Source organism: Galeopterus variegatus, unplaced genomic scaffold (assembly GCF_000696425.1).
Source record: "Galeopterus variegatus unplaced genomic scaffold, G_variegatus-3.0.2 Scaffold552, whole genome shotgun sequence".
Taxonomy (NCBI): Eukaryota; Metazoa; Chordata; class Mammalia; order Dermoptera; family Cynocephalidae; genus Galeopterus; species Galeopterus variegatus.
The window spans coordinates 456,933-482,903 of record NW_007726663.1 but is presented as its reverse complement, the minus strand read 5'-3'; the positions used below and the strand labels follow the sequence as shown (position 1 = coordinate 482,903).

General features: G+C 36.6%; 1 protein-coding gene across 1 annotated transcript in view; it reads left to right on the top strand.

Moving 5' to 3' along the window:
- The window catches only part of DKK2 (dickkopf WNT signaling pathway inhibitor 2), a 94,709-nt gene extending 71,999 nt beyond the window's left edge, over positions 1–22,710 (top strand). Inside the window, exons 2-4 of the mRNA XM_008570005.1 lie at positions 17,192–17,342; positions 18,482–18,637; positions 20,302–22,710. Of these exons, the coding sequence (XP_008568227.1) occupies positions 17,192–17,342; positions 18,482–18,637; positions 20,302–20,552 (558 nt within the window). The 3' untranslated portion in view covers positions 20,553–22,710. The remainder of the gene's footprint in view (positions 1–17,191; positions 17,343–18,481; positions 18,638–20,301) is intronic.
- Positions 22,711–25,971: the final 3,261 nt, after the last annotated feature.

The window sequence follows — 25,971 nt, the reverse complement described above, 5'->3', positions numbered from 1 at the left end:
ATTTAAAAAAAAAAAAAAAAAAAAAAAAAAAATCTGTGAGGTAAAGAAAGCAAGCATCTCCTATAAGACTAATTTGTTTAAACATACAACCAAATAGCAAAACCTGTAACTAGAAAATAGAGAAATGGGCAACTCAGTAGAGCAATCCCCCCTTATCCTCAGTTTTGCTTTCCGTGGTTCAGATTACCCACAGTCATCCATGGTCTGAATATATTAAATAGAAAATTCCAGAAATAAACCATTCATAAGTTTTAAATTGCATGCCATTCTGAGTAGCATGATGAAATCCGGCAGCGTCCCACTCTGCCCCACCTGGGACATGAATCATCCCTTTGTCCAGCACGCCCACGCCCACGCTGTAGACTCCTCCAACCCGTTAGTCACTTAGTAGCCATCTCTGTAGTGGGATCGCGGTGCTTGTGTTCAAGCCACCCTTATTTTACTTAAGAATGGCCCCAAAGCACAAGAGTGGTGATGCTGGCAATTTGAGTATGCCAAAGGGAAGCTGTAAAGTGATTCCTTTAAGTGAAAAGATGAAAGTTTTTGACTTAATAAGGAAAGAAGAAAAAATCAAATGGTGAGGTTGCTAAGATCTATGCTAAGAACAAATTTTCTACCTGTGAAATCGTGAAGAAGGAAAAAGAATTTGTGCCAGTTTTGCTGTTGCTCCTGATATTACAAAAGTTATGGCCACAGTGTGTGATAAGGGCTTAGTTAATATGGGAAAGTCATTAATTTTGTGGGTGGAAGACATGAACAGAAACGTGTTCTGATTGATGGCGATCAGGTTCATCACTATCTGAGATTTCAGTCATCCACTGGGGTTCTTGGAACGTATCTCAAGTAGATAAAGGGGGACTACTATATGTCACAATGGCTCTCAAAGTGTGGTCTCTGGATCAGCAACATCAACATCACTTGGGACTTCATTATAAATGCAGATTCTCAGGCATGGCTACAGATAATGAATCAGAGACTTGGAAGGTAGAAAGCTGTAATCTGTATTTTAACATGTCCTCCAGGTGATTCTAGTGCACGTGAAAGTTTGAGAACCTCTGGTTTGGGAAAGAATTTAGAGTTTGAAAACCTGGGTTCTGTTTCTAGCTCTAACATGTACTAACTTCATGTTGTGTAGCAGTCTCTGAGTAGGTTTCGTCACCTATAAAATTGAAGTTAATTGTGACTACTTAAACTGCTTACTGGGTATGCAGTTTTATTTAGGAATGATGGAAATGTTTTGGAACTGAATAGAGATTGTGATTGTACCAGCTGTGAATGCACTAAATGCCACTGAACTGTTCACTTTAAAATGGTTAACTTTATGTGATGTAAATTTAACATTAATACGTTTTAAATAATGCTTGCTCAACTAACCTTCCTAATCAGATGAATATGTGTGAAAGCTCTTTGCCAACCAAAGAAGGTGCTATACACATGTGAGTTTATGGGAAGGCTGTTCTGAGAGTAACTATCCTTAGCTGCTTTTATTTTTCCTGGAAAACAAGAGAGATATGCCATTTCAATTAGACAGACATTTAGCAAGTGTTGCCAAACAATGTGGCATTTTAAAGAAAACCCTTTATCTTTACAGTACCTTTCAAGCAGCTGTCATAGGATGAAGTTGGGGTGGGCTAAGGGAAACATTGGCAGCAGCTGACATGGTTAGTGTTGGTAATGCCCAGCAGTGTAATCCTCCACCACCAGATATACATATAATACACCCTGTTGGGTGAGGGCCATTGTCAGAATCCTGCCAATGTAGCCAACTTATTGCTACAGACAATTCATAACTAAAGCCAAAATGTTTCATTATTTTAGTGACACCAAGTTTTCCATTTGTATTGTCCGGGCTAGGGGTTAGGGCCCACAGACTTCTCAAACTCGTTGTACAGACTGGGTCACAGACCCCTCACATGCCAGGCTGGGTCACCAGAACCCTCACACACAGGTCCATGCTAGGTAATTGGGAAAAGATCCTGGGAGCCACTGACAGATGACATGAGCTCAGTCCTCAGCTTCCTCAGCAGTGGCCTCCCCATGGACCTGCCGGCGCATCCCGGGGGCAGGGGGAGTCATGTATCAGAGCCACTTGTCCTTTATACTTAAGTCCATAAACCAGGACACCTGAGTGTCTATGCGCATCTACGTCAGACAATAACCAAGGAACACCTGGACACACGTGTATATTTACATCAAATGCTCAGCAAGATTCCAAACCCCCGAGGGATCCTGACCATTTACTTTTCATTTTCCCTACACACCCCAACAAAAGATTTAAAAAAAAAAAATACTTCACGTAGAGAAAATTTTCATTCAGTCTAATTATATCAATTCTTTTTTTTTTCTTGTTTGCTCACTTGAAAACAATGGAGTTCCCACGTGTCCCCTGAAAATACGGCCTGAGAGTAAGCATTTCATCACCACCTGGGTTATGACTACCCACGAAAGCAATGGCTTGTCTCTGCCCTATATACGTCTATTGGGGGCAGTGACCATGTCTTAAACATCTTTACCTCTGTTAAGATGTCTACGTTGGTAGGCCTTCAGTAAACAGTCAATGGATCACAATGGCTTGGGATGGGTATATTTTCATGTTGGCTCCTGGGGTAGTTCGTGATTTAGGGATTTGAGGAGTGGAAGCTAGAGCACCAATTTATAAGCCCAGTTAACTCCTGGCTACCTCTGTACGGTGGATTGTGAACAACCCGCTTGTGGAAGCTCAGAAGTTTACTCATACTGTCCAAGGTCTTGCTATCCTGATAGAACCTTATCAGAGGCTCTTTTTAGCCTCTCCAGGGACAGGATGGAATCCACATTGTCAGGGTGCTTTCGGTGCTATTTGTGTAGAAACCAACTGATCCGAGATTATGTTTGGAATTGGCTGCCCCTTGAAGATTAATTTTGGAGTTTTATGTTGCAGGAATTCATTAGTTTTTTTTTTTTAATGAAAATTTTAAACATACTCAAAAATAGAGAGGATAGTATGAGTGAATCCCCGTGTGCCCTGTGTGCCCATCTTGCAGCTTCAATTTTTAACTCTTGGCTAATCTTGTTTCATCCATACTCCTGAACTCATCTCTACCTGACACGGAGCATCTTAAAATAAATCCTAGACATCATATTATTTCATCTATAAATATTTCAGTTGTTTCTGTAAGAGAAAAGAACTTTAAAAAATAGCAGCAATACTATTAACAAAACTAAGAATTAACAATAGTTTCTTAATATCATTAAATATACAGTAGATGAAATTCTTGAATGTTTACAATTTTGGAAATTACCAAGGACAAGTGATTACAATCAAAATTTGTAATTTGTAATAAAGACCAGCACTTGATCTTTATTCATCTGTAAAGTGATACATAGGTAAAGGGCCTAGGCAAATTGTGAAATCATTTTGTAACAAGCACATCTGCAAAATATCTGTAGTTTCCAGGAGCCTGTTATTTTCAGGGTCTCATGAAAATATGTGCAGTTTGTAGAGAAGCTATAGCAACTGTGGCCTCTGTTAGCAGGAAGAGTCTTTTGGCTGTTGCGATGGCAAATTTTTAGGACCCACGGCTGGGCTGAAGTTATGTGTAGAGTTACTGAACTCTAGGGAGAAATGTAAAAAGCTCATCCTTACCACACCCAGGTTATGCACCCAAATTCCCAGACAATTTTTGTATTATTTTCGGCAAAGCTTGACCTCAATGAAAACCATACTGCTCTATCATTCAAAACACATTTTTGCCTTTGATTGGGTATTGGTTGAAGACTCAGCAATGAACCAACCAGACATTGGGTCATGGGTTTGTATTATTACCCCATCCTTGTACATACAAACATGTTTATCTAACCATGGAAGGATCCCACTGCAGACATGAACAGGATGGAATACATGGATGTTAAGCAAAGTTCTCCCTAGACCTCTTCAAACACATGTTGTCAGTTTGTGACAGAGAGAGTTAATTTGTTAATATTTAAGAAGTTCACTACTTTGAAGACAAAAAGCTCTAAGTACAGTTTCTGTTAAATATTAATATTTATTATTATTATGTAATCAGTAACTGGCTGATTACTCCTCTAACTGATTCATTCTGTGAAACTGTGTTTTGAAGATTTGTGATTTCTTGTTGGAAGGTTTCCCAGAAAGCCGGACTGGATGTTTTAGCAAATTTGCTGATATTTATAATGTTTCTATATAAGAAAGGCATTCTAATATTTCTTGGAAGCATCATTTGCAAGTTGTAAACGGTTTTCAATGTGCCATTTGTAAAAGTACAGCTCCAATTCTTGTTACTATAGGATGAGCAATCTTATTTCAAAGGCCCATTCTTGGCTTTTTCAGACCATCCTACTTAAAATCCCAGGCAGAATTTGATCAGCGTGTATTCGACAGCGCTGTGCTCCAAGAAGCAAGATGAAAAACAGTACATGACCAGATCCTTATGCTTTTGATCTGCTCTCAGACAGAAGCCTGGCTAGTGCTGGGTTTTGTAATAAAAATCACTTCATCCAATGTTAATGTGGAAACAACTTGACTTGTTTGTGTGACTAAAGTGCTGGTGATCTCATTTAAACCCAGGAAATGTTATAGTGAGACCGTTATCCACCCTGTCTGATACCTGCTGTGCTCAGGTGTGGCTGTGTCTTTCCTCCTCCCACAGAACAAGGGAATCCGATCGCCCTCTAGACTGTTCAGTGAGACTGCACAGAAATCTTATAAGGACTTAGCCTTTTCAAGTACACAGTGACATCCCTGCCTGGACGGAAAACATGTAGCAAACATGTAAATTAGGAAATTTAACCTAGAAGACAGAGTTCTTATTTCTTGCCTCTGTGCCTGGGTAATAGTTGTATATCATCTTTCTTCAGATTTAAAATTTGAACCCTACTTAAGCTGAAGAAAGTCTTTTTGCAAGTTTTTATGATTTCTTAAACCTGGTAACAGGGCCTGAAAAATGTATGGGTGTTTCTAAAATACCAATAAGTGTGGGCATAATGAGAGAGTTGGATAGTTGTATACAAGAATTGTAGACATTATTTGAAATAAATTTGGTTCAAAACCTAGAAGCACTGTCTACATTTGGTGGAGGAGGGGGGAATTGATATGCCAATGAGATTTAACTAATTTAGCATGATTGGAAAGAATCTTGTTTAACTCAATTTGTTTAGTATCATAAACAAGTTAGATATCAGATAAATGTTTTAATGGTGGTATTCCATGAGGAAAGCATTTGGAAAATGTATTTTAGTTGTTATGTACTTGTTGCTATATTGCTGTGACTAAGGTGTATCAAGAAATTGGATTCCCTTAGTACCAGCAGGATGTTTATCTATGTGCTAACAAGATGTTTAAAGGAAGCCATCATGAGTTACCTTCTTGCTTCTTTGCAATGACATCTCACACTGGTGAAGGCTAACTGGGAACACTATCCGATATGATTTACGAACAAGAAATATATTTAGAGACAAGGGCAAAGGAAAGTTAGAAAGACCTATTTAGGATAGGAATGTCACCAGATCCATCTGATCCTGAAAAGGACCCATTGCCATAGCTCCCACCTGTCAGTAGGCTCAAACAACTTCCCGAGGACAAATAGGAAAGAAGTCCAATGCAGGGTGTCATTATTGCCATAGCAGAGGTCATCCATTTATACCACTTAGAAATGAAAAAGTCTACTTTTCACTTCAGATAATTTATATATGAAAAATATGATCAGCTATAGGAATGTAATGTAAAGGAAGTGATGATAGCGCTTTAAAATGTGAATCCAAAGGCTCAGCATGAAACACTTGCAGGCAAGTTGGCTAGAATATTACTCACCAGCCAATTTCCTTTCTTCTTAAATACATATGATGTTATTCCCTATATAGATATAGGTTATAAATGGCTTATGTAGAACTTAGCTGATTTTTAAAATCAATTTAAAAATATCTACAAAATCTCCTTTTAATTTTCAAGCTTTTTATTTTTACCATTTCCTGATGTGTTCTGATATGAGTATTTTTGTCAATTCAGTGCTACAAATATTCAACCACTGCTGCAATAAAATCTTATTCATTAATTCATTAGTGGACAGATTGTGGAACACTAAATTATTCCAGGCATTATGTGGTCATTGGGGATACAAAGACGAAAGATGATTTCCTTATTGAGAGTATGAAAAGTGCAGATGAAGAACTCAACAGAGCAGGATCTATATCACGGTACAGATAAGCACCAGGAGTCAGGAGGGTGCAGGTCAAATGGGAAATCCAACTGAACTGGGGTTGGGAAACCAGCCCGATGGTTTCCCAAGTAAAGTTAGTTGATCTAATCGAACTTTATAGTGATGAGTTGGAATTATTCTGATGATGAAGTGAATGGAGGAAGGTGTTCTTGACAGAAGGAAAATGCTTGCAAATGTGTAGTTGCATAAAAAAGTGTGGCTGACTAAGGGATGAGCAAGTAGCCCCAAATAGCTGGAGTGTATAATGCAAGAGCTAGAAAAGTCAGTGGGGAACACAGGGACCATATGCCATGCTAAGAACAGATGTTTCCTGGTCATCTTATTTGCAATGTACCTTCCTTCTTTGGTTAAAACAAAGAAACAAGCAACAAAACCCAGAACAGATTTCATATAGCATTCCAAACATAGTTCTAGATAACACTTCATTGTTCTATAAAATTTTTTTTAAAAGTATAGGATTACAGATTGACCCTAGTAAAGTTGTATAAAAACTACGTTAGTCATTTGGCTAATGAATTTCATTAGCTTTGTTTGCCTAGACTTCCTAATTAACCAAAATAGCACTCATGTTGTATTGAGGCAGGACATATCTATTCTAATTCCTGAAGGGGTCACTTTCTTAGCTGCACTCCAATTCTCTTTCCCACTCTCTCTCTCCCATTGCACATTTTAAATCCCCATACTTGCTGCAAAGGCCTTTGGAATGTGAGGCTAGACATGAAGGTGTTAAAAAGAGCCCAATGCCAGTATATCTGGGGATTCTTAGTAATGAATAAGGGAGCAGCAAAAATAGAGGAGCATCCTTTTTGCATGAGCTGGAAGAACCAATGGGGTGGAGTAAAACTGACTTAAACCTGGAGACATGTTTTTATATTTTCATCTGGTAACAAATCTTCTGACCTCTCTTGCACTATTGAGAATGTTCTGGTCACCGCACCAAAGCAGCTGTACTGGGATGTGGGTGGTGTGGGGGACCAGCATCTTCAGTATGTTCTCTTTGGGATTACTAACACATTGAGCATGTCATCACAAGATGTACCACATTTCTGAGGCTGAGATTTGAACACTAGAGTCATATTAACCAAAGCATCTATCATCTTGATCATAATTTCCTCCCTATCCAATCCTCTAGCAGAGCATTTAAGTAGAATATTTTGATAAAAATAGATATAAGCCAATGAATGATATCTTCCTCTGTACCATGTCATTCACTAGATATAAAATTTCCTTTGCCCTTATATGCTGACCTTCCCTTCCTCCTTGCACATAATAAGAATTTAAATTAGTTCATAGGGGTGGGAGGCTGAGAAGTAAGTCCATGTGTGTATTGAGATATTGATTATTTTTTGGAAAAATATTTTATTTTAATAAACCACATACGGTCATATTGTTATTATTATCAGAAACTAAAAATAAAAATACTCTCCAAGCTGGGGCTTTCCAACTAAATCATAGTGAAAATGTCTGAAATAAATGAGTAGAATGGTAAAATTCTTGGCTATTGTAAAATTTAACTGTCAGGAAGTCAAGCAACTGTTCCACCATGATGCTTTAACCTTATTATTATGTTGAGACTCTGAGACTGGTTCAAACTCTCTCAAACATAGTTTATCCCAATTTTGGGAACCCAAAAAGGATTTGATTGACAACAGAAGTGTATTTGGAGTGCTCCTTGCATAAACTGCTATGTGAACACTGCCTTACCTACTGAACATTCCAATTAAATGGGAATGAAACACAGGCATGGAGCACAGATCCCTGACACTTTTACAGGTTTTATAAGTATAGGCTTTAGATACCTAGAGAAGGAATCAGTCTGGAAAATGGGAAAAAATAAGGATAGTAAAATAATTGATCATACAAGATAATTTCTATTCCTTTCTCTTACTAACAGGCAAGCTGGCTTGCTCAAAGCTCAGGAGGTAAAGTCCTATATCCTGTTGCAGATATAATGTATCTAAGTCCTTCCCTACCTCTGGTAGAAATAGCATAATGATTCTGGTCCAAAACTCTTCCCAGATTTTCTGTTGATTTTCTTCCAAATGGCAGAGGCAGAAATAGATAAGTTTCTTAGGTAGAGTTCTGAGTTAAAACTGTGAACCACCTTCTTGTCCCACTTTTTTGATAAAAAGGGCCCTAAGCTCAATCTTTGTGGTGATCACTATGGAGTAAACCTCTTGCTCCAATCCTCTAGCTAATTATTTTGGGTCAGCTTTTTCTCAAGTCATTGCCTCCCCAGCAGTACACCTGGAGGGATAAAACACTGCCTTGTTGTTTTCAGACTGTAAACTAAAATACAAACATTTTATAATTTTCAAGCAATATTTGCATAGCGCTTAAAGTGTCTCTTAAACAGAAATTAAAAGTCCTTTAAATACAGAATGTATATTAAGGATTATATTTTCTGTGCTTTTTTTTTCATTATCTCAACAATAGAAGAGCAGTATTTTAAATTCTATCTGCTTCCATCAGCCGTTTCCTCAAAATAAGAATAGAATGTGGCTCGTGGCCATTTGACTGTTAGTCTGGCCTAATTCCTAGAGGAAATGAAAGAGAATTAAATGCGATTAGAGAAGGGTTACAGTTTGAATGTTCTAAATTCAATGAAATCAGCCAAGACAATAAACATTAGTTCAATTAAATAATTGTTGGAACAGTGTGTGTGTGTGTATTTCAATGTTGCATTGATAGCTCAATTCTGCTATGATAACATTCATGAAACAAAACAGAAAATTTTTTCCCTAAGGAACTTCAGTCTGGATGCTTGATACTTCTTACAATAAGCCCTGCCTCTAGGAAACCCAAGTGTACCAAGCTTTTCTAATACAAAACAACAAGGCATAAATTAGCAGGGAATAAAAGATTTCACTCTGAATCTTGTAATATTAGTTCTTTTTAAAGTTGTATTAATTTTAATTGGTAGTAAATGCATCTAGTGCCAATTATAAAATGTTTAAGAGGGTTTACATGTAAACTAAAGTTTTCTCTTTCCTCTGTTCTCAATAATCCTGCCCACCTTCCAATGGGTAAACTCTGTTACACATTTCTTGGGAATATTCCCTGAGATAACCTTATACAAACACATATACACACACACATTTGTGTGAAAAATTACTCAAACTCATATAACATTAAAAGTCACACATGTTTACATCTGAGGCACAGAAATACTTGATAACCTTGCCCATTCTATAATCATAAAAATGTCGTTTCTAAACAGCAATTTGAAAGGATGTTAAGTTTTCATATCAACCTAGATATCAATTTTTATATTTTAAATGTAATTTTCATTGGAAAAGGAAAAGTTGATGCTATACAAAGAATAAAATCTAATAAAAATGCACTTTGTCTATTTCTCACGCTTGATATGGGGAGGACAAGTATTTGCTTTGTAAAGACCTACAGGATACACGATATAAGAAAAATGCAAAGTTATGCACCGCCAACAAGACACAGGTGTATACCACATGAGGATATGAAACAATCCAGCCGTAATGGGCTTGTTGACAGCTCTGAGTCCACACTGTGTTTCTCCCGAAGCACACTGGTGTGTTTGTTATGTGTTATTTTACTTTCTCACATAGCTTTAGAAATTCTCAAGCCCACCCCTAAGTACAGTGGCTAAGTACTAGGAGGGAAGATGAACCTTCCTGGAAATAGTTGTTATTGTCAGTGAGTCTCTTACATAAACTCATGTTGTTGTCAGGAAACCAATCCCCCACTTAGACCCATGTCTACCTGGAGACAATATCGAGTCCATATCTTGTATAGACCAGGTATTGCCTGTATGATATATACACAGGAAGCATCATTAACCTTTGCAACAATTTTATGAAGCATTATTTCCGTGTTACCCTTTATTTATTAAAAATACAGATTCCTGGACCCCATCTAATCTTAGAGAAGTAGAATCTCTATTAGAGGTGTCTGTGTCTAAGTGGTTTTTAAAGAAACCCACAGAATTTTTTTGATTAGTTAAGGAAACACTACTAAAGATAGGAATTATATTCATTTTATCAAGGAGGAAACTGAGACTCAGTAACTTGGCTAATGTTACACAACAAATTAATTTTAGGGGCATAATTCAATTGCAGTGTAACTCCAAAGTTAGTCCTACCATGTCACCTTTCTGAAGATCATGGGGTCAGGCAAATTTGTAAGGCTACAATAAAAATTTCGTATCATAGATAATCAATCCCAGATTTGTAACAGACCTTAAAATTGTGCAGTTTCTTCTTCTGTTTTGGTTAGGACAATTACACTCAACCAGCTACAGATATAAAGGACTTTAAATTATATATGGATTATAAAGGGCTCCAACCACTGCCGCAAAACCTGAGGTGCTGCTTTTTGAGCTTGGAATAGAACTGCTTTGTTTTATATATTTTAAATGAGGGAGGAATGAGTCAAAAACAAAAATAACCAAGAGCAAAGAAAACCACACAGTTTAGATTTCTCTAGGTGCTGAGACCATATGGACAAGGTTAGCTCTCCCCATTTACCCCATGATCAGTAACAGTAATGTACATGTTATAGTTGAGAATGTGATCTCTGTTCGAAGTAGAGAATTCCCTAGAATCTCCTTTCTGCTTAATGCCATACAGAGAACAGGGTAGAATAACCAAAGTTAGAGGGGACCTTGCTTTTATTTCATAGAATTATTATTTCATAGAACTATTGTTTCTTGGGACTTAAGTGAGGCTTTCTGAATACAATGGGAAAGTTAATAGACCACTGGAAGTAATTCATCATTTCTAATTTATAATCCCAGGCAGTTATAGCAGATATTCTCTGAGCTCTGAACTTTTGTATCAAAAACCAATTTTCTACCTAACTTGGGCTTAACATGAATATGTGTAAAAGACACTCAAAGATTTTCCATGGGGTGCACAGCATGAGTTGTTTTAATGGAATCAATTTCCAGATCTTCAACTTCCGTGGTTTTTTTTTTTCTTATTATCTTTTATTTTCTTTTTATTATTATTTCTTTTAATTATTAACAATAATTATTTTGCCATTTTATGGGGGGGTGAGGGGAGGCAAAACTCTCATGCATTCTGAATCTTAATATACTGCATTAGCCAGAGGTACAAAAACCTTTTTGAATGAAATACTAAGGTAAAATTTCAATTTTTGGTTTTGACAAAGATCTTCTTAAAGATTTGATTGGGCATATTAAACTCACAAAGATTCTTGCTTTCTTTGTCTTACCCTTAATTCTTTAAAATTGAAACAGCCCCAGTTGAAAGTTCTGGATGCAGAATATCCAGAATAATGGTGTTTACTTGTTAATTTTAAAATTTAACTAAATGTTCTCTAGACTATCTAATTTTTTCAAGGGAAAATACCTATGGATAAATATGTTATGATTAATTTGAAGATCAGAATGCTTTGATCAACAGGGTAGTTAAAAGGCATTTTACTGAATTATGACAAATTGCTGTGAACTTCATCTTATAAAATGATTAATATTATATACATTATGTGTCATGTTAATAAAACAAACATATGCAGAAACATTTCAGATGTCAAATGTGTGAGAGGATGTATGTATGTATGTTATTTTCAAAATTATTAGGTAAAACATTTGTAGATCACTGAGCTAGTTGTTAGTGTTGGGATCACAATTGGTGTTCCACAACTGAAGGATAAATAAACACTTACTGAATACTCAGTGAATACCCCAGCAGCCACCTTAATGAACCTATGGCTGCACATCCAGAACATGATGAAATATCTGAACTTTTCCCCTCAAATTTAATATAGCTGAATCCTCCTGGCCTTATGTTCATGAATCCTCAAAGATGTGTTTAGTACACTGCTATCCCCAAGAGATAATTGTAGACAAAGGAAAAGATGAGATTGCACAGCCTTTGGCAGGCAGTATACAACTAACAGCACATAGCCAGCTTGAGTTACAGGTCCCTGCACCTTCTGCAGTTCCAATTTTAGTGTCTGATTTTGAAATGACCACCTTAAATGCAGTGTATCTTGTGTGTTCATGAAAATATAGACCTATCATGTGGGATGTCATGTGAGGTAAATGAATCTTTCCGCTGGGGACTTAGGGCAAGCCAGTGTGATCTGGTTTCCCAAATGTAATTGCTAACCTTCTGCTGGGCTCTCAGAGACCTCAGCTATATTCCTATCCCTGACCCTTTGCTGTGACCTTCCTCCATCTACTCTCCTCAGACGTTTTTTATTCCCACAGCTGGGTCATCCCCCGAAGGCTTTCTTCTGCCTGCCCAGCTGATGACATTTTTCTGGCTCCAGAAAACTTCCGAGATTGTTACAAACAGTGCTTGTGGGGACAAAGAATTGTCCCGATTAAAACAACAACAAAAAAACTGGGACGGTCTTGCAAGAATCTGGATGGGTGGCCATCCCACACAAATGCTTTGTGATGTTTCTCTCTTCTTTTTTTCCCCCTCATCATTAAACACGAACAATATCACTATTTTGAAAACCTGGGAGTTAAACTAAGATTTTAGTTATGGTCTAAGGTCTATTTAATGGTAGTGCTGCTGAGATACCTAAAACACTTTTTCTCATTTAATTACTTTAGGGATCCGATTACTTCATGTTGCATTTGCATGTTCTAAGGGATGGGCAGTTATTGAAAAATAAGAATAAATTCAACCCTAAATATAAGTCTTGAATTAATAGGCCTTTTACTCACTGCAGTTTTGAGAATGACTAGTGGGGAAAAAAAGGTTCAATCAGTTCAACTACAATGGAGTAACTATGTTTCATTTTACTATATTTATTAGAATGTTATTTAATTATTATTATTTGCACAATGGGCTTTTGCTTCTAACTGATTTACACTGAATTTAAATGGACGTGAATCTGTTGTCATGAAATGGAATGAGAAAATGTTTACAGCTTTGTCAGTGTTTTCCACCAATATTCCGCCTTTCCAATAGCTGCAGGACATGCTGTTGGTATTCAGAGGCTTCTAGAAAGAGATATGGCTAAGTTTATTTTTCTAATCTCTAAATTCAGCACATAGGTCACCACTCAATCACCTTATCTACGTGTGCATTAAGCCCTGACTATTAAATGCTCTTAGTCATTACACCTTCCAGTGAGGCCTGAAAACCAGGGCAGGGATCAAAATCCCTAATTTCTCTGCCACTGAACACACATTACTTATTTCTAGAAGTTTCTTAACTTCTCTTTATATCATTGCTAAAATTTTAAATAAAGATTACACATTATCACAGAGAAAATGGACTTTTAAAAAATCCTTTATACAGAAAAGAAATACTAATTTCTGATACTTTTTTTTTCATGCTGTGTCCAGTGTGTTTATTCTGTTTTTAGTTCATGTCATGTTTGTAATAATAACTAGCACTGCTATTTGTGGAAACCACTCTATTTTTAGCCTAGAAAAGGGGTTGAACAAAACATCTTTGTTTTTCTGGCCTGATCATGGACAGCTCTCATGCATTCTTAATTTATGGCCAATCGTCTGCTATTATTAGGTGTCCCAAAGTAATTCATCTACTAATTGTGACCGAGGCTGACTAATAAATGATTGTGCATGAAGCTGAGCACCCCTGGATGCTCACAAAGCCGAATTTCTGATTCAATTGTAGAACTTTTCAGTATGGGACAAGTGTACTAAGGTCTTTCCCTAATAGTTTCACTTGATGTCCATCCAGTCTTCCACACAGACTATCATGTTCCTCAGACAAAAAGAAAAGAAAAATTATCTTGTCTGTTCTTCTCAATAGAGTCCATAAAAATCTGCTATTAATAATTTCCGTAGCAAGTAAAAAAAATTGCCTTTTATTTGCCTCTAAAATAAGTACTAGGTAAATATATTAATTTTGTTAAATGGAAACTTAGAGTAAGGTACTCAAACTCACTTTTTGTTTGTCACAAAATCATCATCAAATGGGACTAGATGACAGCCCTTGGAAACCAAAGTAAATAGAAAGTAAAGATTTTCTATGTGAAAGTTTCTGAATGGCACTTTGATTAGTGTATATAACTCCCTCCAACAATCCATTCATTGCCACATTTATCATTTCTTCAGGGTCTCCCATAACTATCATTAAACATGTGCCTCTCTCTGTGTCTCCCATAACTATTATTAAACATGTTCCTCTCTCTCTCCTAATGTGCTACCATTTCCAGACACTTTAAGGAATTAATAAGAAAAAATCCCGATGGCAAGCTGCAGAGCCCGCATACTTGAGTTGAAAATGCATTGTTTAAAACTCTTTACTGAAAAATAATGCATTGCAATTAAAACATGAGAATTGTTTTTTAATAGTTTAGATCCATATTTTCTCACGTTCTGTGTTTTCTTGTTAGTGTTTATGACAAGGGAAACTTTGTGGCTGAGTAGATCTGTGTTGGGGGACATTGATTTCAGAAGTTAAGACAGCCTCTCAAATATCACTTGTTTTTCTTAAAACTTGCTTTAATCATTTTATTTTATCCCATCTTGATTTTATTCATATATGAAGACTGTTTATAGGGGCCTGGAGTTTGATGAGCATACTAGAAGCTGTGTAATATAACCTTTTATTTCAATTATTAAAATTTATTTTTTTTAATTTCCAAAGAATTCCTCCTAGTATTTATGTTCTGAGATTCCATTCCAAATACAAATTCACAATATCCATAACCTTTCACGTTTTAAAAAAATTTTCCTGTATACTTTCTCTGCCTGCGTCTTATCTACTTCAAGCTAATTAAGAGAAATATTGGAGCATAATACAACTACATATCCTCTAATAGATTTTATCTTAGACAAAGTGAGCTTCCCTCTTACAAAAAATTGAATTGTGAGAATTTTGCTGTGATCTCATTCAAGCAAAGGTCTACTGTGCATATCACTTTTCCTAATATCTTTTTCAAACACTTGCCATTTCCATATTTTTCATTTCCCATCAACTGGGAATGGGAAAATGATGATGAACCTTCTACAACTTTCTGAATAAATGAATAGCTACTTTTAGCAAACAATTTGCTTCCTACCATATAGGATATTTTTTAGGGATGGGACCAAGTTTTATTCTATATCCAGAGTCCCCTGAAGATTTGTTGTTTGAGCTGTAAACAGCACATGATGTTTTAGGCTGCACATGTTTATTTCCGTTGAAAGAACATGTCCTATTTTAGAGGAAGGAAAGAAACTTGTACGACATCAAATGTTTCTTGCAAAACAATTTGATGAAATAAATGTAAGTGAATCAGAAACATGTGAATTGTATTTCAATTAAAATTAATGGGTTTAACTACAAAGTGGGTAAAATGCTTGGAGGAAAGAGTGTGGTAAGGCGGGAAGTGACATTTGTTTTGTTTTCGTCAGTCTTGGATTCTTGAAAAATGGCCTAGTACTCTGAATTCAACCTCATTCAGATCCTCGTAAGCCTAATAATGGAGCTGCAGAATGGGATAGTAACATGCACATTCATGTGACAGTTTTATTTGGCTCCAATTACAATGTATGCATCAAAAATTGCCACTATGCGATCCTTCCAAATCACTTCCAATTTGAAGTTAGTGGTTTTTCTGTGTAATTCTTTTAAGGGTAAACAAGAAATTGTAATAACACTAAAATATATATTTTTATATTTTTATAAATATATATATATATATGTATAAAATATACATTTTTTCCCTCAAACTCACACATAAACTTCATATTTATTTCCTCTTTCTAACTGAAGATGATCGGATCTAAATGGAAAACACATGGTGCTGAATGTGTACACACATATGCATGAGATGGGTGGGGGAGAAAAGGTGTTGAACGAACAAAGACAGAGAAAGAGAGACAGACAGAGAGAAGGGGAAAGGATTAAGCAGTGAAGCAGAGCTCGTCCATCCAACCTCATTTCATAAGTAAAACCCCCAAATCACACAAATTATTTGAGAGTCACAAAAATTTTATCTCACAGTTTTATATTCATATTTATGCTTGCTTAAAAACAAGTACATAGCTTTTCTTCATATTTTGAATTCTCAATTAAAAAAACCCCACATTACTATAAAATTAGAAAAAAATCAACTTCTGAAAAAAATTTAAAAAGGCTTACAAATAGGCCTCCCTGCCTCAAAATATGAGTAAGTTTGATGTGTGCTATGACATTTTAGTCTCTCAACTCTCAGTCTCTCAAGACAGGGATATTTTAAATGTTCCAGAAACTTCCAGGAGGCAAGCAGTACATAACTGGAGTACATATTCATATTTTTTGAAGTAATACATAACACTGCTTCAGTAGTCTTCTGAATACACCACTTGGTGGAGAAATGTATGAATTGAAGGTGTAGTATCCTGTAGGGCTATTTTGGTATGAAAGGAGCCTGTTTTGTTGCTTCCTGAGAACACGATGATGTCATTGGAGTTTAGCGTCTCTCTGTCCACCCAGAACTCTGCTGCTGCTCATCACTGTGTTTGGAAAGAGGACACTGCTCCTCAGTGTCTGTGCCAAACAGTTCATTGCCTCATACTGTTCTAGAAGTGTTTCTCCTCCTTGCTTTTCACAGGCAGAAATTGTGGGGAGTCACTCTTAAAATATTTGTTCCATAATTGAGCAGGAGATACATTTTAGCTCCTAGCACAGCCATTTGTTATTTTATTTAACCTTCCCTTCATCCTCCTTTAGCAGATGAAAAATAGAGTGGCTAAGATGACTGTTTCATTTGCACCTTAAATTAGCAACAATACAACAATTACGACTGTTTCTGAGCCCCCAAAAGTCACTCTTACCTCCAAAGTTGTAAATGAAAATATAGGAATAGTGTGAATGCTATCTTTGTTACCACCAACGTTCAGTATTTATAAGGTCATCAGTTAAGAAGGTGTCATTATGTAGGACCTCCGTTCAGAACATTATTATGGTGGAGCATTTCCTTCCGGGAGGGTTGTTTTCCATCACGACTTGCTACAGTAATGTTTCTTAAGTTAGCAGCCTCTGATCCTTTGCTCTTTGTGCTGTTCCACTTGATGGCAGGCCTACCCTTGTAGCAGTGATAAGGAATGTGAAGTTGGGAGATACTGCCACAGTCCCCACCAAGGATCGTCAGCCTGCATGGTGTGTCGAAGGAAGAAGAGGCGCTGCCATAGGGATGGCATGTGTTGCCCTGGCACCCGCTGCAATAACGGTAAAAGAACTCGCCAAGTGTTCATGGCCTTTTTCTTGTCATGGAGGAAGTCTGTCTCACAAATGAGGTCAACTTTTCCTTACTCAGACTCTCAAAATATAAGCCTCTCAGGTTTTGGAGGGATCAAGTTATGATTTAGGTAATGGAAGATTTACCTGAATGACCTCCCACATCTTAGTTTTCCTGGGCTCTGACCACCTTCTGTATTTTATGATCTGTGCTGATCTAGGATATTTCCATGTTGAAGTATTGCATTTAAGTAGCTAGGTGTTCTATTTCACTAAACACATAGGCAAATACACGCAAAAGAATCAAAGACAGGAACCTGCTGAGATGTAGTAATGCAATTATGATTCCCTCTTCTAGTTTCATACCAGTTTCCTGTCTTGGTTCTTATATTTAAGGTGTTCCATGGCACACTCATATGGTGATGGAGTGACTGGTTCCTCCAAATAGAGACAGAGGATTCTATCTCCCAGCCTGGCTTCAACAATCTCAATGAATTTATAGGCAGACAATTCAGCATTAATGATGAAATAATCACAGGCAACACATGGTACAAACATTAAATATTTGCAGAAGGTAATTCGGAAACATATACTTAATAATGCAAAACAGCACAATCAGGGTTATATTCCCGTTCCTTTTCCTGATCTGGGAGCATAGATTTGCTGTGAGTACCTTGGACAGATGTCTCACACCATTAGAGAAATTTGCAGTGTAGACTAGCATTGTATTATTAACTAAAAAAGGAAACAAGATCCTCAGGATGGATGTCTGATCAGATTATTTAAAAATACTAATAGCTATCATTAATTCTTTTCTATGTCACTATTCTAAGCACTTCACATATATTCACAGTAATTCAGTTAAATTGATTGTTTTTATTTCTATTTTTGCCCAAAGTCACTTGGTTTTGAGAGAGAAAAGATTCAAATCAAGGAAACCTGACTCCAGGGCAAAGCATGCTATACTCAATTTCAATAAATAAGTAAATGAATGAATGAATAGGTAGGTAGATAGATGCATAGACAGACAGACAGATAAATGACTTCATACCTCACATCAGGAAAGCACTTGCAGAAGTACCACACTTTGTACAATGGAATTAGTCTAACTGCTCATATGGCCATCTCCAGGCATCTGCATCCCGGTCACTGAGAGCATCTTAACACCTCACATCCCAGCTCTGGATGGCACTCGGCACAGAGATCAAAACCATGGTCATTACTCAAACCACGACTTGGGATGGCAGAATCTAGGAAGACCACACACCAAGATGTCACATATAAAAGGTAGGGCTATCTGTGGTTCTCTGTTTATTTTTTCTTGTTTTATAAGTAAGTAAAAAATAAAAATATGGATAATTAATTCCACTGGTTTCAGAAAAAAAATTGCAAGGAAGGTACTTTAATGGCAAGGTTGTAACTAAATATATTAATTCTTTATTTTAATGATGCTAGAGATATTTTAGAGTTCTTAAATTGTTAGAAAATATATATTATGAGAAATGCAATACCCTGACCAATCATGCCATTTCCTAAATAGCCCTTCCTTTTTACATAGAATTTAAAAGAAATCTTCTATACAAACATTCTTGTAACTTACATATCAAAGGATAAATTATTCTGAGATAGAAATGGGAAAATGTTTGCTGCCATATGATTAAATCACTAAGCTCTTGAGTCATTTTCTCGCCTAAGATTCAGAATTTTATTTCGCTATACAACTGACAATATGCTATTCATAAACCAACCTAAAAAAGAATTGGTTTAGGGCCGGCCCGGTGGCGCACTGCTACAGTGCGCCGCTTGGGAGCGCAGTGGCGCTCCCGCCGAGGGTTCGGATCCCACATACAGACCGGTTCCCGCTCACTGGCTGAGCGAGGGGCGGGTGCAGCACCAAGGATTGCAATCCCGTTGCCGGTCCCGGTCCGGTACGGGCGCGACACTGAGGGTTGCAGTCCGTTGCCGGACACGAAAAAAGACAAAAAGGAAAAAAAAAAAAAATTGATTTATAGTGGGATTATTTATCACTGTACAATCCTTTTTCTTGTCTCAAAATATTTGAAAAACCTAATGACAAATAGTAAAATTTTGAAAGCATGAAACACTTCCATTTTTAATGGAGGCTTTTCCCAAGCTATTCTGTGGAGTTCTATTTTTTTAAGAGCCTAAACGTGTGAGTGATTTCCTGCGGCTGCTAATCTCAGTGTTGCCTCACCCACTCCTGTAATTCTGAGCTCTACCACTACGTGGGTGACCGATTCTCTGCATTAATTATCTTCTGTTTTGAATAGTCAGAGTTTGTATGTTTGGGGCTCAACTCTTTTTTTTTTTTTTTTTTAAAGATGACTGATAAGCGGATCTTAACCCTTGACCTGGTGTTGTGAGCAACATGCTCACCCAGTGAGCAACCGGTCATCCCTATATGGGATCCAAACCCGTGGCCTTGGTGTTGTCAGCACCACACTCTCCCGAGTGAGCCATGGGCCGGCCGCCTGGGGCTCAACTTTTAACTGATACATGGTCTTAAGAGTCCCTGAGAATGTCAGCCTTCTCCTTGACTCAGAGGTTTGTTTATACCTTTCAAAAAGATATCAAATTAATTAATTTGAAAGCAATCTTTTTACTTTTTTACCCACTCACCAGGAAAAAAAATAATAATCAGGAAAATATCTAAAAGCAGACCATGACAAAGTAAAGAGAAGATGAATCACATCTTGGCTATTCATTAAACTTTATACTCAGATAACAAATAATGGAAATAGACAATAATGGATTTACATGATTAGCAAGAGAACCAGTTGGTATGAATCCAAGACTTTTCCAGACTTTTCATTATACATGGTGATATCATGGAAGATAGTATAAGTAAAAATATTTTATGTGCTTCTGATTGCAAAGTAGAATTTTTTCTAAAGTGTCATGGTGATATCTGTTGCTAATCATCTCTGTAGGGCATGAAGGAGACCCTTGTCTCCGGTCATCAGACTGCATTGAAGGGTTTTGCTGTGCTCGTCATTTCTGGACCAAAATCTGCAAACCAGTGCTCCATCAGGGGGAAGTCTGCACCAAACAACGCAAGAAGGGGTCTCATGGGCTGGAAATTTTCCAGCGGTGTGACTGTGCAAAGGGCCTGTCCTGCAAAGTTTGGAAAGATGCCACCTACTCCTCCAAAGCCAGACTCCATGTGTGTCAGAAAATCTGATCACCACTGAGGAAGAACATCACTAGCAGACTGTGAATTTGTGTATTTAATGCTTTATAGCATGGTGGAAAATAAAGTTTGGAATGCAAAAGAATGGCTAGGATAAGATATATGGTAAGAATATAGATCACAGAAGGAGAGAAAGAAAAAGAGAATTGAATGGATTAGAAAGGGTAAAACAACACAACCAGTGTGTTTCCATTATGCAACTTGTTTATGTAAATAATGTACACATTTGTGAAAATGCTATTATTAAAAAAAAAGCACACAGTGGAAATAACTGACGAATACGAAGTGACTTTCTAAGAATTTAGTTTGTGCTGGTGGAGGGGTTTCCTTCAGAATGGTGATTGCCTATAAAAATAACCCAAAAGCCATATTTCTACTCAAAATTATAGTTTATTAAAATACTCCCAGTACACTTTGGCAAAATAGGCTCTAAAACACGAAAAGAGATGTTAAACAGGAAATAAAAACATGGAACACAGGTAATTTGCAACATAGAAACACCTTTTAATTTGGAACACTACTTCCACTGCTCAGTTAAAGGCCTTGTTGGACAAGAAAACAGGCAGTCAATATTTTCCAAATAGTTTCAAAATAATGGAAGGTCTTTTAGTAGGGCCCTTAGAAAACAAAACAAAACATTTTTTCTCAAACTGCTTGTTTACATTTTTCAAAAATTCAATTTCAGCTATACTTAATAAGAACCAGTATAAGATTAAAAACAGTTCAGATTTTAAAGGAATGACATTGCATCTCTCTTAATCATATGTGATTTCTACCCTGAATACATTTTATTTTCCAAACTATACCCATTAATTGTGACTAGCATAGCACATGCACAGAGCAAAATTTTCACTGATTGCAAAAAACTTAAGGATGTCTAAAATATATGGGAAACAAAGCAAATGGAAAGATCATTATTTTTAAAAAGCTTTGACATGTCGTAGGTTTTCATAGAATTAGACTGGTAAATACATTTATTCTTTACATAATTTGCAGTAGAGTAAGGTAAAGCTGATGATAGAGACTTGAGCTACATCTGTACTGCACTGAAACACAGCAATGAAATGGGGAAAACTTTGTCAATTGTCCAGATTTTACCACAACGTAGATCATATGTTTGAAGCACAGGCTGCTTTTCGTCTTTGAAACCAGATGCTGCACAACCTAAATGAAGCTCTGCATGGGATTTGTTATCGTATTTACCACGCGGAGGAGTTCAGTGTGAGATCACTTACTCTAACTATCCTCAAAATATTTGTTTTATATTTTTGAGGTCCTAAAATGATATTAATATGAAGAGGTCTCATGAAATGGACTCCTAAGGTAGGTAGTGCAGTGAGGTTCCACTGGCCTCCATAAGCTTCTAACTGGCCTATGGCATCATCTCATTTTTCTGCATGAACTTCTCTCTGCAACAGCTGTTTTATTGCCAAAGATATAGTTTCCTTTTCTGCAGCCATTAAAAAATATAAATGGAATACCTTGTAAAATCTACATATCACTTATCTTAAAAACCACAGGTTCTAGATTCTTTTAAACCACTTTACATTTTTACTTAACTCTGTTCTAAAAATTACGTCTAGAGCATAAAAGAAAAAAAGGGTTATCTTACATTTGGTACTTTAAACTTTTATAGACTGCAAGTCACTCCTTAATTTTCTTTTACTTAAACCCCATCTGCAGTTTTAAATTCAAGTTTTCCCAATAGTAATTAAATCTTGAGCCTGTATATCTATTAATAATTTCAGCTTCCCACATGCATTTACTAGGATGATTAAGATTTATGTTTTCCTCACATGTCTACAAAAACAAAAATTATAAGCTAATTTATCCAAAAGCCAAAGTTTATACAAACAGATTGCTATGAGCTTGGTGACATGAAAATAGAACATTTCAGCCAAACATTTCCTATATAGCAATTACATTTACAATCTGGTTTCTGCATTATTTCCCTTATGTTCACCCTTTCAAAAATTAATATTTTTAAGTAATTTATTTACAGGAAATGTTAATGAGATGTATTTTCTTATAGAGATATTTCTTACAGAAAGCTTTGTAGCAGAATATATTTGTAGCTATTGACTTTGTAATTTAGGGGAAATGTATAATAAGATAAAATATATTAAATTTTTCTCTTCCAAAAATTGAATTCAAATTTCCTTGTGTTTTGCTGATGTGAAGAACTTTCATAGAACCATAGGTTCTCAGAGTTCAACTGAACTTGGTCTGATTTTATAGCCTGAGTGAGACTCCTTCGGATGACATTACCATGATGTGATCCAAAGCAGTGTACTGTTACAGTTTATTTCATGGCAAGACAGCTGTAATTGTTAGAAAATCAGTTTTTTTCATTAAGCCAAGTAGTCCAGCTTGTGATTTCCACTCATTTATTCTTACTTCAACTCTGAAACATTTTGGACCAAGGGCTTTCCACAAACTTCCTAAACATAATTGAAGAAAGGTAGCATATTCCCCATAATCTTCTCTCCAGGCTAAAATTTTCCGAAATGTAGATATCAATATGCTGAGGGTATTGATTCATTTTCATATGGTACAAAGAAGCTACAAGATGTCTTTATCTGTTTATGGAGGTAGACTGAGTTACCTGTCCCAGAGAGAACTCAAATGTATTCCTACAAAGTGGGTCTTTGCTTCCTGAACCCAGAGATGTCAGGAGTGTGTGATTAAACAGTACTCACCAATTACAAGACCAGGGCTGGTTGTAAGAGCCCATGTTGTATTATAGATGTTAACAGGCTGGAAATGTGGAAAATATTCTATGATGTTGTGGAATGGATTAAGTACATCTATGGTAGCTTAATGAAGCTAAAACTGTATAATAGCTAGAGCTTCGGAGTTGAAGATACTTCAAGCACTACTGAAATGATTTCCACAACATTTTAATGAGTCACTTAAGGATATTTTTAAACAGTTATTCATTCCCTCAAATTGAGAACATTTATATTTCCTAATTAAAGTGTTATTTTAGACTATAATGATCATTTGGGTGATATTTTTCTTTTCCATTTTACTCAGTGAGATGCGCTGAGAAATGAAAAATTGTCCTGACTTCCCTTTTTAGCCAAGAAACAAAATACCCTATTGTAGCCTTAGGATTTTAAGGGGAAACATTCAATTGCACTTCTTTCTTTACTCAAATTCAGGCCAGATGAGAAGGTTAAAGAAAAAAAGGCAGATGACAGATTACCCTATTGCTGATAAAGCTAACATTGGAGAATGTGGCGTATATCCATGGGCAAGAAGACATCCTAACATTCAACAACAGAAATAGATTCTGCACCCATTGGTAGGGAACATAGAGACTTCAGTTCTACCTTATGGGAGCTATCCTGTAAAATTTACAATGTGGATGGGCAGAACAGAATGCTTTATTCTGACAGCACCAAAAAAGAAGGGGTGAGCAAGGGACTGAGCTATGTGCTTCTCATTTAAAGATCTTATTTAAAATTCTCAAAAACTGGACTGTTCATATCACATGAGAGGAGTGAGTGAAGAATGGAGTGAGATAAAGATTATCATTCCACTCCACAATTAACAACTCTTCTCCCACCATATTATTCCCCAGATCTTTATATTTTTAAATCATTTGTCTAGGTGAAGGCATGGGTTTTAACCAAAATCTGATAAGCTATCTACTAGGGCAGTCCCAATGAGGTCATTTCCCTAATGCCAATTACCTATCTTTGTGTATGTTCTTGGGACCGGTGGTGGGGAAATTTAGATTTTGTACCCAGGAGTTTACAAAACGAATGAAAAATAGTACATTAATCAACTCCAAGACCACTCTATACCCAGGACAGGAAAATCTCTCCGCATCCTAAATTATATTTGTCATATTATCTTTTTACCATCCTAAATTACGTTTGTCGTATTATCTGACACAGTCAATCAAAGATTCTGCAGTGAGATTAAATGACACATTGAGTATCTGATAATAAAATGTATAAATGAATTTCAGTAATAAAATTCCAACAATACCCAGATACCCCACATTTATATATAACTCCCCTTCCATTGAAAATTTCCTAGGGAGAAACTAATGTACAAAAATTAAATTCTTCTGCATGTTAAAATCAAAATAAATTGAATTCCAAAGGAGTTCAAGCCAGTTGTTAACTCTCTTTTAAGAATGAGCCCAAAGAAATCAAAGTTCAAAATCTTCAAGTTAGTGGTTAAAGTTTTCCTCCCTTATTCCATAGTCTGCTCTTTCTTAGCCAGAGAGGTTCTTGATGCCTGGCTGAGCTGGTTCTTAAGGCCTGGGAGAACAGCTATGGCCTGGACAATCTCTCACTGGGATGAGTGCAGGTCCGACAGGACCTCGGAGGGCTTACTAGCTGGATAACAATTTCTGACATAGCTCACTTATGGTAAGGGTCAATGGATTATTAGGACACACGAGCTAAAGCTAAAGCTGCTACAACATTTAGAAAACAGGCCAATTTATACTTCTTAGAGCAGATATCTTCAGCAAAATGCTGTTAACACATTAGGACTTAGTGTTGCCAAAATCCACAGCAGAGATGTGTGGAATCTGAGTGAAGGAATATAGATGGAGAAATTTTTTTTTTTTTTGCTTGCTAAAAATGCCAGCCAATCAAAAGCAGGTGTCTGGAACCTATGACTTATGAGTTTAAACTTGTTTGGGGAAAAAGTCCCACCAGGAAGTTAGATATGGCACTATATTTTACTGTATGGTAGGGTGGAAGGAGAATCTACTTGTGAATTCTGCCTCCTTTTAGAGAGTGAGTGGTACTTGAAGCATGGCTGCCGGGATATAAAACTGGTCAAGTTTAGAAATTTGCCAAGACGCTAGCCTCATTAGAGCTTCTTTCTTATACACCTAGCATATTCAAAGCACCATCAGTGCTTCGTTGAGAATAGGCTATGTCTGGTGATGTGGCCTCTGCAATCTTTTGCAAGCTGACCTTCAGTAGGGCACTGCCGCCATGGCAGCTTCCACTCCTTCATGCTGTGGAATTATTTCCTCCCTCCTGTCTACATTTGTTGTAGTTGTAGAAGCACATGCACAGATTCCTGAACTAAAATTGCTATTGATACTTCTGAAAATAATTTTAGCAAAGGGTATGCTCCTAGGAGCCCAAAAGACACTTCCAACTTATATTTCTTCACTCAACATATTCACCTACTACATGCTAGACAACTTTGTTGGCACAGTGAGCAGAAGCAGAGAACCAAACCAATGAAGTCTATGCTCTCATTTTTGCATTCTAGTTATTTTTCTAGGGTAATGGCTAGGAGGCAGAAAATAACTAAGTAACAAATATGTCAATACTATTGGAGATAGAAATGAGCACTAGGAAGAGAACTGAAGTGGGGTAAAGGGACAAAAGGAGATGACGAGTGCTTTTTTTTTTTTTTTTTTTTTTTA